The sequence below is a fragment of the Orcinus orca genome, chromosome 7 (genome assembly GCF_937001465.1).
Source record: "Orcinus orca chromosome 7, mOrcOrc1.1, whole genome shotgun sequence".
In the NCBI taxonomy this organism is placed as follows: Eukaryota; Metazoa; Chordata; class Mammalia; order Artiodactyla; family Delphinidae; genus Orcinus; species Orcinus orca.
The window spans coordinates 21,551,695-21,567,732 of NC_064565.1; the positions used below are offsets into that span (position 1 = coordinate 21,551,695).

The window sequence follows — 16,038 nt, forward strand, 5'->3', positions numbered from 1 at the left end:
GTGTGAAAATAATTAATGGGGGCTTCCCTGGTGGCACAGTGGTTAAGAATCTGCCTGCCAATGCAGGGGACACGGGTTCGAGCCCTGGTCCAGGAATATCCCACATGCCGTGGAGCAACTAAGCCCGTGAGCCACAACTACTGAAGCCCACGTGTCACAACTACTGAAGCCTGCACACCAGAAGCCCATGCTCTGCAACAATAGAAGCCACTGCAATGAGAAGTCCGCGCACCACAACGAAGAGTAGCCCCCACTCGCCGCAACTAGAGAAAGCCAGTGCGCAGCAACGAAGACCCAACGCAGCCAAAAATAAATAAATAAATAAATTCGTAACAAATAAATAAATAAATGGATCTGACTGAGCTATTAATACTACGTTACTAACCAGATGAGATATCAATCTAATTTAACTTGCTAATTTCACATTCATGTTTTATCTAACAGCTATGTGATGAACGAATCATTTTGACTTTCATATGTTTATAAATTTCATGGGTGTGTATGCCTTGATTTCTTTTTTAATTTTCCTGTAAGTTCTCATAGAATACTTTGAGAACTTTCTAAATGGAAAACATATAGGTAAGATTTCCCGAGCTATAACCACTCACTTCAAATGTCTCATCCAGCAAACATAACATTTGCCACTTCCTGAGTCCAAATACTCAGGATATTACATAAGAATATGAGAACCAAGGCAGAGAAATACACGCCTAAATATTTCATCAGAATCCCAGAATCACAAAGAATCCAGGTTTGGCTAAATGCAACCATGATCATCACTCTTGGTCAATAATAAGCCATTAACTCAAGCATTGTAGCTCTCGGGTGACAGAGGAAAGCAGAGGAAAAAAGTATTATTTTAAAATTAGATTTGGTAAGGATTTTCTTGTGTATTTCATGTTTACTTTGTTGCTGCTTTTTGTTTAGTTGAAAAAGGATGAAGGAAGAGAGAATTTTTCTATCTGAACTTTTCTCCACCTCCATCCCTGACTTGATCTCTGGGTCACCCTGGGGAACCCGTATGACACTATTTCTTTGTCTATCAGTGTGTGATGTAAGTGAAAAAAGAATGTTGAGAACTAAGAACAATGGACGTGGGACAGTGATTGTAGCTCTTAAATTTCCTTTGATTTGATTCAGCTTGACATAAGAAACAAACAAATAAATAACCAAACCAAACAAACAAAAAACCCATGTCATTTCCAGTTCTGGTTCAGCTTCTGACATGAGACTGGGAAACTGAGAGAGCAAAAACCCTGCAAAGGGTGGGAGAAGCATACTCTAGCCAAGCTAACACTGCCCAGAAACCACAAAGACAATGAAGTGAAAATCTTGGCACCTTTGGAGATTGAAAGGGAAATGCATTGAGGATGGTCTTATAGAGAACATGGGGCTTGGGTTCATCACAGCCACTAAGCTAATTTATGTCTCTACAGATCTGCCAGTTCTGGGCCTTTCATATAAATGAAGTCATACAATATACTGTCTTTTTTGACTGGCTTCTTTCACAGTAGGATTCAGGATTGCAGTAGGTAAACTACAACCAGAGGGCCAAATCTGGCCACATACATTTGAGATTTTGGCGTTTTCTTTTAGCTCAACTGAGATCTAACTGACAAAACTGTAAAATATTTAAAGTGTGCAACATCATGATTTGATATACATATGCATTGTGAAAAGATGTCCACCATGAGTTAATTAACATGTCCATCACCGAACATATTTATACTCTTTTAAAAAAAACACTTAAATTTGACTCTCTTATCAAATTTCAGTTATACAACACAGTATTATTGACTATAGTCACCATGCTATATATTAGATTCTCAGACTTTATTCATCTTATAACTGAAAGCTTATACCCATTTACCAGTCTCTTCCTATTTTTCCCACCTCTCAGCGTCTGGAAACCACCATCTTCTCTCTGCTTCTCTGTGTTTGACTTTTTTTTGATTTTGGGTTTTTTTTTAGATTCCACATATAGGTGATACCATGCAGAATTTGTCTTTCTCTTTCCAATAGTTCATTGGTAGTATATAGAGATGCAACTGATTTTTATATAATGATTCTATAACCTGCAGTTTTACTGAAATTGTTTATTACTTCTAATACATTTTTATTGGAGTCTTTAGGGCTTCTAAATATATATAATATCATGTCATTTCTAAACAGAGATAATTTTACTTCTTCCTTTCTGATTTAGATGCATTTTATTTCTTTTCCTTGCCTAATTGCTCTGGCTAGGACTTCCAGTACTATGTTGAATGAAAGTGGTGAGAATGAACATCTTTGTCTTGTTTCTGATCTTAGAGGAAAAGATTTCTCCTTTTCACTATTGAGTATGATATTAGCTATACGTTTGTCAGATATGGCCTTTATTATGTTGAGGCACATTCCTTTTATACTTAGTTTAGAGGTTTTATCACTAAAAGATGTTGACTTTTGTCAAATGCTTTTTCTGCATCTATTGAGATGATCACATGATTTTTATCCTTCATTTTGTTAATGTGGTATATCTCATATTGATCTGTGGATGCTGAACAATCCTTACGTCATATCCCTGGAATAAATCCCATTTGATCATAGTGTACTGTCACAGTCCTTTAATGTACTTTTAAATTTGTTTTGCTAATATTGTGTTGTGGACTTTCGCATCTATGTTTAGCATCTATGTCTGCTAATATTTTGTTGAGGACTTTTGCATCCGGCATACTGGCCTGTAGTATTCTTTTCTTGTGGTGTCCTTGCCTGATTTTGGTATCAGGGTAATGCTGGTCTCATAAAATGAATTTGGAAGTATTCCCTCCTCTTCTGTTTTTTTGGAAGACTTTGAGAAAAATTAGTATTAATTCTTTAAACGTTTGGTAGAATTCAGCATTAAATCCATCTTGTTCTGAAATTTTCTTTGTTGGGCAGTTTTTGATTATTGATTCAATCTCCCTAAAAGTAACTGGTTTGTTCAGGTTTTCTATTTCTTCATGCTTTGGTCTTGGTAGATTGTATGTTTCTAGGACTTTATCCATTTACTCTAGGCTATCTAATTTGTTGGTTTATAACTGTTCCCGGTAGTTTCTTATAATTCTTAATATTTCAGTGTTAGCAGTTCTAATGTCTCCTCATTCATTTCTGATTTTATTTATTTGAGTCCTTTCTCTTTTTTTCTTAGTCTAGCTAAAGGTTTGTCACTTTTGCTTACCTTTTAAAAAAAAAAACAGTTCTTAGTTTTATTGTCTTTTTAGTTTCTACTTCATCTTTTTCTGATCTGATCTTTAGCTATTTTTTTCTCCCGCTAAATTTGGGTTTAGTTTGTTCCTTTCTAGTTTCTTGAGGTGTAAAATTAGGTTGTTCAATTCAGACTTGTTTTTCTTGGAAACTATGTATTCAGGCTCCTTTCAGGGAAAGAGTGGAAAATAGGCACTTTTGCCTTCTCTCTTTGCACTGAGCCCTGGGGGATAGCCACAAGGGCTGTTCAGGTCCCCATTGAGAACTACTTCTTTATATGCTATAGTCTTGTGGGTCTTGTGGATGCTGGCTCCACTGGCTTTCAGAGCAAGGGGTCCATCCCTCAGATGTCAGCCTTAAAGGTTATCAGCACTATATGTGTGGCCCAAACACTTCACTCTTCAGGGAGAAGCTGGGATTTAGCAGTTCCGTCTTGATTGTATGGTGTTGTGCTGGGGTGGGATTGTTCTCAGCCTTTCTTACCTGTCTTGATGTGGATATTTTCTTACTCTCCACATGTACAGGAGACATTCATCTCATTTCTGGATTTCCTTCAGAAGGAATTGCTTCATGGGTAGCTGTACATTCAATGCATCCATGAAAGGAGGGAAGTTCAGGAGCCTCCTGTATCACCTTCTTGGTCCTTCCCTCCACACCCATTTGTTTGCATGTTATCTATGGTTGCTTTCATTCAACAACAGCAGAATTGAATTGAATTAAGTAGTTGCAACAGAGAACATATGGCTCACAAAACTGAAAATATTTACTATCTGACCCTTTACAGAAAAAATTTGCTGATCTCTGGACTGTAGTAATTCAAAAGGAAGGGAAGAATATCACAACAGAAGCAGGAAATTATGAATAAGCATAATACATTAGCGGGCAGAAAGGACATCTATCTGCTCTAAGCAGGATACCCTGAAAGTAGTGAGTGGGGGAAGGAAAGTATCAGGTTGGAAAGTCCACATTATAAGTATAAATAGTCTTGATTACCAGATGAAAGTGTTTTCACTTCTTTCTGTATGTAGAAAAACAAGCCATTTGAAGGGTCTTTCCTTAGTATTATGAGGTTGTTATTTTAATTTAGCAGTTATATAAGATAAACTAAATAGGAAATCCCCAGAAAAACTTACCTTCAGGATGCATCATACAGAAGACTGGAAATGGACCAACTCAGGTAAAAACTAGGATTCCCTGATACTCCATTCCCTTATACTCCATTCCCTTATACTCTAGTTCAAAGATTGCCTCTTCTCCGTAAGAGTGAACCATTTATCGATATTTTTTTCCAAAGTGAACCACTTAGATTTTCTTACTCCAAGCATTTTTCCTCTCCTTCCTTGTTTTTTCTACTTTCCCCCCTTAACTTACTGCGTATATAGCTCTGCCAGCTTGGATCAATTCTTAAAGCCTCAGAAGAGACATCTCTTGCTGAAGCTGGATTTGCTGCTCAGCGGCAGCCTGAGAGTTAATAATGGGACCCTATCACCAAATAATAACCGTTACTTTCCTCCTAATGTCCCTGAAGCATTATTAAAATGTAGCACTATAGCCCCTTATAGGCAATTTACCTCTGTAAAAGGTCATCTGCAAGTACAGTACTTAAAAATATGCCACAAGGAGCTGTGAGATTACGTGCTGAACCATTCACCACCCAGCATAAGTCTTACATCAAATGGTCGCATTTTAAATGTATCCGCTCTCTCTTACACATGGCAATGGAATCTTCTCTGGTACATGTTCATTCACAGCAGAACACATCCCATCTCCCTCAGTTTTCTAAACGTTTTGAGTATTCCTTGGGCTTAGGGATGCTAACAAATCAAACGCTTAGGCAAGTGAGCTTTACCTTCAATGAGTCTTACCACTCTTTTCCGTGACCTGAAAGATACCAAGGGTCTTCATGCTTCCCACAGACTATCGATAACCCCCTACTTCAACCACATTTTAGCTTTCTTTTCTCAACAGTATCTTATGCTCTAGACTTTACTCAATTTCTGCTTCTCCCAAAAGACTGACACATCGAGGAAGTTCCAGTTTACACTCTCCGTATTAGTCAGCTTGGTCAGCTTTAACAAAATATTATAGACTAGATGGTTTAACAGCAGAAAGTGATTTCTCACAGCTCTGGAGGCTGGGAAGTCCAAGGTCAAGGACACAATCAAGCAGAAAATATAAAGGAACTAATACAGGGAGAAGAAAGTTGTTGAGATAAGATTAAAATGATTTTTTTATATATCAGTGGACTAATAATAGAAAATATTCCATCCATGAAGCAAGAACAGGATATTCTAAGAAAGAAAATTCAGAGAACAAATTAAAACAACTCATAAATTAAAAGCATGCTAGGAATCAAGAGTTTCAGAAAAAAGATAAAATATATGCTTGAAGAAATCTCCAGGAAGTAGAGCATAAACAAAAGAGATAAAAATGAGAAAGTAAAGATAAGAAAGCTGAAGGTCCAACCCAGAAAAACAAATTGAAATTAAAAGAGTTCTTGGAAGAGAAAAGAGAGGAAAAGGACAGGAAGAATCACAAATAAACTAGTTTAAGAAAACTTCTAAAAAACTGAAGGATAGTTTCCAGGTTGAAAAGTCCTACAAGAATCCAGCAAAATGCCTAATAATACAGAAGGCATAATATTGTAAAAATTCACCTCACTGGTGTGTTGGAGTACCAGTTGATGGTGTATTAAATTAAGAATATTCAGATTACGACCTGCTGAATGGGGAGGCACAACGTACCCACCCACCCATGGGCCAGCAGGTAGCTCCCCCTCAGCATCCCAGCTCCCACCTCGGAAAAGTGAAAACTCAGGGGTTGTTTTGATTAAAGACCCAGAACATTCACACAAAGGACATAAAGTCAAAGATTTATTACTTACAGATCCCACAAAGAGGAGAGGGGGGATGCAATGAGCTGGGGGAAGGGCAATCCTCCATCCCGGGTCACAAGCAAGTAGGAGATGGCAGGGTACCAAGCCCCTATTATTTATATGGTGGTTGGGACAGAGGTCACTAATTTTTCATCGGCTCAACTGTAAGTGGTTATTTTAAAAGATGCCCTGGGGCTTCCCTGGTGGCGCAGTGGTTGAGAGTCCGCCTGCCAATGCAGGGGACACGGGTTCGTGCCCCGGTCTGGGAGGATCCCACGTGCCGTGGAGCGGCTGGGCCCGTGGGCCATGGCCGCTGGGCCTGCGCGTCCGGAGCCTGTGCTCCGCAGCGGGAGAGGCCGCAACAGTGAGAGGCCCGCGTACCGCAAAAAAAAAAAAAAAAAAAAGATGCCCTGGGAAAAGCAATGGCAGAGCTTGTGATAGGAATCCTAAGCTCAGGTCCTTCCTAAATGTCTAGACTCTGGGCGTGAGCAGGATAGTCATACATACATGTAAAACACCTAGGCAACTCAAAAGAGCTGTTTTCTCATTACCATTTGGAGATAGTAGAAGATATTTAACTACCCCAGTTAGAAGAAAAAGAGTCTTCAGATTTCTGAAAAGCAACACTGAAACCTGTATCAATGCCTTCACAGTTCTGAAGAAAAACAATTTCCAACATAGAATTCAATACCCAGGAAGACTACCAATCAAGAATAAGAATACCCTGAAAATATTTTCAAATCAATCAGTTCTCAAGCTATTAACCTCCCACAAATTTCTTTCATAGAAAGCTATGAGGAGATTTTTTTTTCCCCAAAATGAAGAAGTAAACTAGGACAGAATACTTTATGGGACATAAGAAACAAGAGATAACAATACAAGAGAGAAGCAGAGAACCACCAGGATGATGGTGAAGAGGGTTCCCAGTATAACTGCTATGCACCAAATGCAGAGTGTAATGAGTTCAGATTGAAGCAAGTTCCAAAATTTGTGGCCAGGAACAGTGCAGGGCCCCATATTTACAGCCAGCTTTTCCTCCAGAGTGAAGTGTTAAGCATACTAAAATTAAGAGAACAATCACTTTTATTGGTGGCATCCATCACGGTGACAGTGTATGGCTAAGACTAAATGACAAGACAATAAAGAAATATCTTCCTATGAGAATGCTTACATCAAAGCCTGTTTTCTCTGTTTTCATCAATGTCCTGGCAAGAGCTATCTCCATCCTATAAACTACAATGCAGAATAAAGCACAAATCTGCTTTAACAAAAGGAATTCTCCTATGTACACAGTAGCTTATATATACATGGAATATTTCTGAAGGATTCTTTTTTATTTTTTGATACTGAATGTTTATTCAAGACTAGTATGCAAAACATTTACAAACAGTCCCATGGAGGACTCACAAATATTTTAAATTCAGGATGTGGATTTAACATTCACAGTGCATAAGGCGAAAGGTGTATCAACTATGTATCTGCAACTTCATGTGAAACAGAATTTTACTTTAGCAAATACTTCCTTTACATAGAGGAAAATGTCCTTAAACATATCTACTTTAATTTTAGTACACTCAGAGTAGGGAAAAAACAGTGTTTCCTTTTATACAGGTCTCAAGAATTAAATAAAATTGACTCCATAGATCATGGTTAAGAAACACATGGTAAAGAATGGTTTCAAAATACTTGTATTTTTGTTTTCAATTAAACTCCCCCAAATTGATTTTCTTTAACAACAAAGAGTCTTTATTCCACTTGATAACATTTTTCATGTTAAGCGATATTATATGCTTGTCCTCTTTAAACATTTAAAACAATTAGGACATAGAGGCATTATCTAAAGTTTCAAACTGATAGAGAAGTCAGTTTACACACCTTTATCTTATGAATAGTGAATAAAACAAGGTACATTCTGCTGTGAATGTAATGAGAAAAAGTACTCTTAGCAATAAAGTAGCCCTCCCTCTTTACCATTACTTTAATTCCATCACACAGAAGGCAAAGAAAACAATTCCAATACTTCAATATCTGCTAAGGATGATCTATGGCCCTTGGAGTATATGTATGCGTGGACACACCCCACATGCACATCTACGTAAGTATGTCTGTCTGTATGTATTTAATCAATACAACTGGAGGAATTACATACAACCATGAAAAAATACAATAAAAGCAATAAATGAAAAATACTAAGTGAATAAAAGTTAACATAAGCCATAGGAGATTTCAGAGAAGGGACAGGCCCATGGATAAGAGATTAAGACTTCAAGGTGAAAGTGACATTTGTTCTGAACCCTAAAGGACAACTATAACTGTGAAAAGCTGGGAGATGAAGGTAGGATATTCCAGCTTCAGAACTGTGAATTAAGATTTTTAAAGACGCATGCTCACCAAAGCACTTCCGGAAGAAAAAAATGGAAGAGCATAAGTGGAAGGGGGAAAAGAGGAATCTATGGAGGAGACCTTATATCCCTTAACTTTGAACTCTATTCTGGAATTACCAATGAACTATTAATGGAATTTTAAACCAAGAAGTGATATGATCAAAGCAGTCCCTTAAGGTCAAAAGGCAGGTATGCAGGCAATACTGGATAAGGAAGAGGCTGAAGGTAGTAAGTCATAATCAGAATGGTTTAGGAGAAAGTGACAGATTTAATATACTTTTGTTTATACTACTGGCATACAAAGGACAGGGAAAAATGCCAAAAACTCTCAGCCTATCACAGGTATGACTCACTTAACAACAATGTGGTTTTTGTAAATCCATTAATACCCAGAGATATTTTGATCTTTTGATTCTCAGTAATTCAGGGCCCACACTTATTGGTGAACTTCAGCTTCCTTATCAGAGGGCTAAGATCTCTAAAGCAGTATGTATGTAATAGTGTACCTAGCTTCTTTAAGATACCCCAGGGCTAAATGTGAATCTGCATCCCCTAGCAGTGGCTCTCAAGCTTTTTACTGAGCCTAAGAATTACCAGGGAAGCTATGTAAAATGCAGATTTCTAATCCTCATTTTAGACCTACAGAATATATGTTTTTTTAAGAGGTATCCCAGGTAATTCCTCAAGTCCACCTTAGACAAGTCATTTAAGCTCCCTAGCTTTGCTACCATTACCTGTAAAATAGGTACAATATCACTGTCTTACAGAGGTATGAGAATTAAATGATATAATATGTATTATTAAGTATCCAGGAATAGCCCTGGCACTTTGTAGATGCTAATATGATAACTCTACCTTCTCCTTTACATGTTAATTTTGGATTTACTGATACTGGGTTTCTTAAGACTAGAGGATAGTTTCCCAGTAGACTTACAGAGTCCCTATTTGTTCTATTAACTAATAAAAGAATATGGCACCTTAGGAGAAGCTTTTCTCTTCCTCTTTCTTTTCTGCTGCAAATAAGGTAGTTATATGTGCTTTTCTTCTGTCTTTTCTTACATAAAAAGACTGGCCTTCAAACTTGGATCAAACAAGCAACACAGAGAAAGTAAGCCAAAATGAGTGAAGAAAGATGAACTGTTAGGCCCATCCACTTCCAGAACTCCTCCCTTCAACTTTTCTCCTCTTCTTGCCAGTTTCCTGGCAAATTGAACAAGGTTGTGATGGTTAAGAGTTGGGGCTAGACACAGGGGTGCTGTAGGTGCTATCACCCTTCCAGCATGTGCTTAACCTCCTGGTCTGCAGAGGGCAATGGCATGTATTCACTTGGATGCTAAAGACAAGCCCTTTTCTTGGCAAGGGGATCTGACTACATGAGGCAGGACACTGTACAAGAGGCCTCACATCTGACTCTCAGAGTCCAGAAGGCCCACTCCTTCAGCCATATCCTACATCCTGGCCTTTTAGTTACTTCTAGGAGGTCTTGTTGGTATATTAAGAAAGGAAAATAGGGTCAAATCCTAGCTTCATCACTGACTTAGCTGTGGAACACTGAACAAGTTATTTAAGCCCAAATTCAATTTTCTCAAGTTAATTTGAAGCTGTTCTGTAGGCAGTGGGTAACTGATGGTTTTTGAGGAGGAAGGTAACAAACAAAATTAGCTCCCTTAACCTGCCGTATAGCACAGGGAGCTCAGCTCAGAGCTCCGTGATGGCCCAGTTGGGTGGGATGGCGGGGGAGGGGGGGGGCGGAGGAGCGAGGGAGGTCCAAGAGGGAGGGGATGTGTGTATGCGCATGGCTGATTCACTTCACCGTGCAGCAGAAACCAACACAACATTGCAAAGCAACTATACTCCAATAAAAAATTTAAAAAAAAAATAGCTCCCTTCTCCCAAAACAGTGCCCCTCCAAAAAAAACCAAACACAGACTAATTTTTTAATTTACATTTTTTCTGTTAAAATAAAAAACTAGAGTTAAATTCTCAAAGTCTAAATTAGACTAAATATAAAACTGCTATACAACCCACTGAAAGGATTTATAGTTAGCATCCCTCAAAAGTATCTAGTCATCTTCCACCTTTTTCCTTTTTCCTAAATTCATTCTGCTCCAGTCTTCACTATCATCACATGCACTTTATTCCATCAAACATCATTTTTCAGGATCAACCTACGTGAATAATCATTAAGCCTCTTTAGAGCTTTCCCAAACTTAAACTTTGTCATTTTGATTATACACCCCAAAGCATTACTTTCCTCATTTTTTTTGTTTAGTACCAGAATGTTCTAAAAAGAAACAATAAAAGTTGTTTATTTCCCTAAAAAGAAAGATCAGTATATCCAATGGCTATTAAGTTAACCACTTAATAAAACACATCAAAAACTACTCATCCTTATGTTAATTAACTGAAACTAGAACATAATGAATTAGTTAACCTAATACTTTGCCATTTATTTCATGCTTACAAGATTACACACAACCTAAGTGTCCATCATCGGATGAATGGATAAAGAAGATGTGGCACATATATACAACGGAATATTACTCAGCCAGAAAAAGAAACAAAATTGAGCTACTTGTAATCAGGTGGATAGACCTAGAGTCTGTCATACAGAGTGAAGTAAGTCAGAAAGAGAAAGACAAATACCATATGCTAACACATATATGGAATTTAAGAAAAAAAAATGTCATGAAGAACCTAGGGGTAAGACAGGAATAAAAACACAGACCTACTAGAGAATGGACTTGAGGACACAGGGAGGGAGAAGGGTAAGCTGGGATGAAGTGAGAGAGTGGCATGGACATATATACACTACCAAACGTAAAACAGATAGCTAGTGGGAAGCAGCCGCATAGCACAGGGAGATCAGCTCGGTGCTTTGTGACCACCTGGAGGGGAGGGATAGGGAGGGTGGGAGGGAGGGAGACGCAAGAGGGAAGAGATATGGGAACATATGTATATATATAACTGATTCACTTTGTTATAAAGCAGAAACTAACAACAACAAAAAAGAAATCAAAATGGCTTCTCGTAACTTGTTTGCTTTCGAAATACTTCACATTTCACCCCATATCCATACAAAGAGAGAAAATCCAAACATACTCTCCTTACCTAAAATCAGCAGAGAAGGCTAAAAAGCATTATTTAGGACTTTTTTAGACCTTGAAAAACAGTTACACTCACAATGTGTATTTAAATTACAAATCAGTTTTTATCCCGTGACACTGCTTCAACTTAAGTTCATCATAGTTAAACTGACTGGGCTACTGCTTCATCTTTCAAGTCAGATGGAGATTCTTTTGCATCAAGGCTCTTATTCAAGATTTCTTCTTCAGCAAAACTGACTGTTAAATTAGGTAGAAGTTCTCCAAGACTACATGGTATTGTGGTTCTCAATCTTTGTTCCACTGGAGAAAACCTAATTAGTGGTGAAAGAGACCGTTTTCTTTCATTAAGGGACATGCATGAAGATGGTTTTGTATAGTCAGTGTGCAAATCATGAGTGCCCAAACAGTTAAGCATATCATCAGTTTGCATGTATTGGGAAGTAAGGCTCAATTCAGGTTTGTCTTTCAACTGTTTCAGGATTAGAGAGGCAAATTTCTTCCCTTTGCTTGGACAGAGATTTCTTCAGAGCTTCATATCCACTGCAAGTAGCCTGTAAATTAAAGTCTGATTCTGGAGTAGTTTGTCTTCCTTCCACAACACCTTCTGGGAAAATGCCACTGTGCATAGGACTATTTGCTTCCAGTTTAAAATTGGCCTCTGTACTACTGGAGCTATTAAGACTTAACTGACCAACTTCTTCTGGAAGAGTTTCATGTAATATGCCAAAATCACTATCTTTAAAACTGGAACTAATTCCACTTGATACCTGAAAAGAGTTCCATAACATACTTTTATGCATGGACAGATCTCTGTAAAAAGCTTTCGAGTCTGATATTTTAATATACTATTCTTCACTGCTACCTATCACATCTCTCCTATTGCCTACAGCAGGGGAGAATGTCTCTATTTGGCTAGTTTCTAAAAGCTTGTTCTGTAAAGCTGTACATTCCAAATCTTGCTTACAAATTATGTCCTTATTTAACAAATCTGACAGATTTTGTTTTGTTGGTTCACCTATGTAACTGGTCACCACAGGTTTCTGAAGCACACACTTCAGGCAATCTGAAACAACTTTCTCTTCAGGCAAATGAGAATGGCTAGAATCGGACACAGTGGTTGCTGAGAAAAAACTGGCCCTGTTAAACTCTTTTTGATTATGCACCACAGGTAAGGATTCTGGCAACACTTCTCTATGTTCAGTATCCATCTGAATTGGTTCTGTACTTCTGTTTTCTTCTATTTTAACAGTTTTTCTCCATGAGCTCCTAATATCACTTATCAGGTTTTCTGGAGTTCAAGGAACTTGATTCCTTGTTAAGAACAGGTTAGAAACTAGAGAGTCAATTAGTTCCTCTAACATTACTTCTTTTCCTTTAGAAGGTTGTGGTGAATCAGATAAAACTGCCCTTGCAACCTCTTCTACCAGATGATCTTGCTATTTTTGGAACGGATCACTTTTTTAGCTGGCAGAGACCCTCCAAATGCACTACTCTTTGCAATATGGGATGATGAAGAGTCTTCCACTTCAAATTCTGGTGTTTTCTTAGAAACTGTTTCATTTTTCTCTCTAGAAGATGTCAACTTCCTGTCCTTTTCAAGTAGTGTAACACTGTTTCTATCTGATGGTGAAATGAGCTGTAACAGGAAAGAAGCAGGGCTCTTGGCTAGATCACATTTAGTTTCCAGCGTATCACTTGCCCTTCTTGCAATCATTTTCCTGGATATGTTGCTTAGATGTATCTGGAAGTGAAGCAGGGTACTGCAAAAGAATACTCTTCGCGTATGCTTCTTCTGAGGCAGGATCAAACGAAAGGGGAGACATAGGTGGTAAAAGATCCACAGCTGGAGTCCAACCTTTAATTAGACTGAAAGGAGACAGGCCGAGAAATTCTTTCCAAATTTTATGCCATTCTTCTTGTTTTTCAACAATAGAATGTCTTATAGTTGTGAGATCTTCTTTTATTTTATACCTCATATGTTTCAGATCTGACAGTCTTTCTCTCTGAAATTTGGTCTCTTTTTCAAGGAAGTGAAGGTCTATTGTCAGTCTTGCTTGGTCAGCCTGACAATGTTCACATTTCATTACTTTCAAGACTTCATTTAATAACTGAATAACTGTTAAGAGATTCAATTTTCCAGCCTCATAAACATTTCCTATGTGCAACTGACACATTTTTTTCTCAATTTTGTCAGGTAAGAGCCTTGGAATATTGATAGCAACATTAGTTCCATCTAAAGTATATTGGTTAACAAGACTAAGGACTGAATTAACAACTTCTCTTTTTCCAAAAACATGAATGTTTCATTCACTGAAGCCCACAAAGACCGAACCTTTTGAATTTTCTCTTGTATATTACTTTGGTCATCATAGGGTTCCATTTTTTTAATTTGGTTTTGCTGTCCTATACATTCTGATCTCAAATTTCGTGCTTGTTTAACTGACAATTGTGCATTTTCCTGGCATTTTCAGGTAACACAATCTTCTCTCTGCAAAATTTGTAAAAATCTGTTACGTGCTACATGGCATCTGGCAATGCACTTGTGCAAATTTTGTGGCTTTACATTAAATGTCTCTGTAAAATGTACAGAATTTTTAGAATGGGTTTTTATATTTTTTATTGCAACAAATCTTGCAGAGTGATACATCAAATGAATAAACTTAGGACCACCAGAAGAAAGAAATAGTGAACCCACAACTGGAGGAAAGCTACTTCCACATTCAGCAGAAATCTTTTTTAACCATTCACAGCAATGTTTTCGGAATTCAGTATCACTTTTTTGGTCAAATGGAGGCCAACAAAGCTTGAACACTTCTTTACTGAGAGACTGGTCAAGCATTTGAAACAAAAAATAAGAAACTATTTGAAAGGCCTCACGGTTCAACTTGTCAAACATGTTCACTCCGAGGTGCGTGTGTGACACCATCTTTCCACAGGCTACGGTCGCCGAGCCCAGCTTGAAGCCGAGTGCCTGCAGATACATCCAGAGATGCTCCTTCTCCAAAGTGGTGACCCAGGCCAAACTCATCTTCGTGGTAGGCAGGGACCGGCAAAGGAAGAAAGTGCAGGGTCCAGCGACCAAAAGGGCCCCTCAGGCTTTTTCCCTACAGGCAGCCTGACGTGACTGTGACCCCTCCATTGCCACTGCCTGATCCTCTCTCGCCTGGAACCATTTCGCCTCAAATGGCCTCAAATGCCTCAAGCGGCCTGAGACTCTAAAGTCTCAGGGAAATAGAGCCTCTAAGCGTAGTACGGAACAGCAGCCAAAGGGAAGTCCTGAAGGATTCTTTATAAGCTGGTAGCAGTATTAGCCCCCAGGAAAAGGAACTGGAGGGCTAGAGGGGAAAAGCTGATTAAAGACTTACTTTTTACAATTTACCCTTTTGATCTTTTTAAAGATTATAATATGTTCCTGTATTATACAATGACTAAATGATTAAAATAAAGTATATTTCCTACTAATTATTATAAATAAATACACTTTTGATTCAGTGATTTTATTTGTGGAAATTTACCCAACAAAGAAACCTAAATATGTACAAGATGACATGGGTAGGTGATTGTTCATTAAAACATTGCTTGTAATACCAAAACCTGGCAACAATACCCATAACCATTAATAGGGCAACAGTGAAATAAATGAAAATATTATATGAATATAAGTAATCTCAATAAATATCAATGAATTAAATGAATTTAACCCTAATTTCCAACAAACATATGACCAGAAGCTCAATGACAGTATAATTGGGGAAATATAAAGTAAAATATCAATGAAAGAGACTTCCATATCCATTAGATTAACAAAGTATGACAATATCATGTGTTGGTTATGATGTAGGGAAACCGAAACTCTCAAGCAGTGATTTGCCAATCTTTTGTCAGAACCTAAATATCCCCACGTTTTCAACCCATGGGGTCTAGTAGTCTTCAACATGGACTGTCCAAAAGGCCCACTCATCCTCCCATATACCCCCCCCAAAACATCTAACGTTCACTCTTTCAAGAAACTTCCCTGTGCTTCCCTGGTGGCGCAGTGGTTGAGAGTCCACCTGCCGATGCAGGGGACACGGGTTCGTGCCCCGGTCCGGGAAGATCCCACATGCCGCGGAGCAGCTAGTCCCATGAGCCATGGCCACTGAGCCTGCGCGTCCAGAGCCTGTGCTCCGCAACGGGAGAGGCCACAGCAGGGAGAGGCCCGCGTACCGCAAAAAAAAAAAAAAGAAACCTCCCTGGTGGGTACAAGGTGCCTTCCTCACTGTTTGCAGCCGACGTCCACATTTACAGCCTAGAATCCTGATCCCTGTTGCCCTGTCTGCTTTCTTGATCCTCTGGTGTGGGATCTTTTAGTTTCTCTCATCTTTTTCATTAGTGGAATCTATGGCATTATATCCACCAAAGTTTTTATCTGTCCACCTTCAAACGCTCGTTGTCCTATGTCTTTGATTCT

General features: G+C 38.4%; 1 protein-coding gene across 1 annotated transcript; it reads right to left on the bottom strand.

Annotated features, from left to right (window-relative positions):
* Positions 1 to 10,253: 10,253 nt before the first annotated feature.
* Positions 10,254 to 14,616, bottom strand: LOC101289825 (HAUS augmin-like complex subunit 6). The gene is given in 5 exon segments (XM_049712620.1): positions 10,254 to 12,049; positions 12,051 to 13,044; positions 13,047 to 13,293; positions 13,295 to 13,872; positions 13,875 to 14,616. Coding segments are annotated over 5 exon segments (2,880 nt in total). The 3' UTR covers positions 10,254 to 11,730.
* Between the last annotated feature and the right edge of the window lie 1,422 nt (positions 14,617 to 16,038).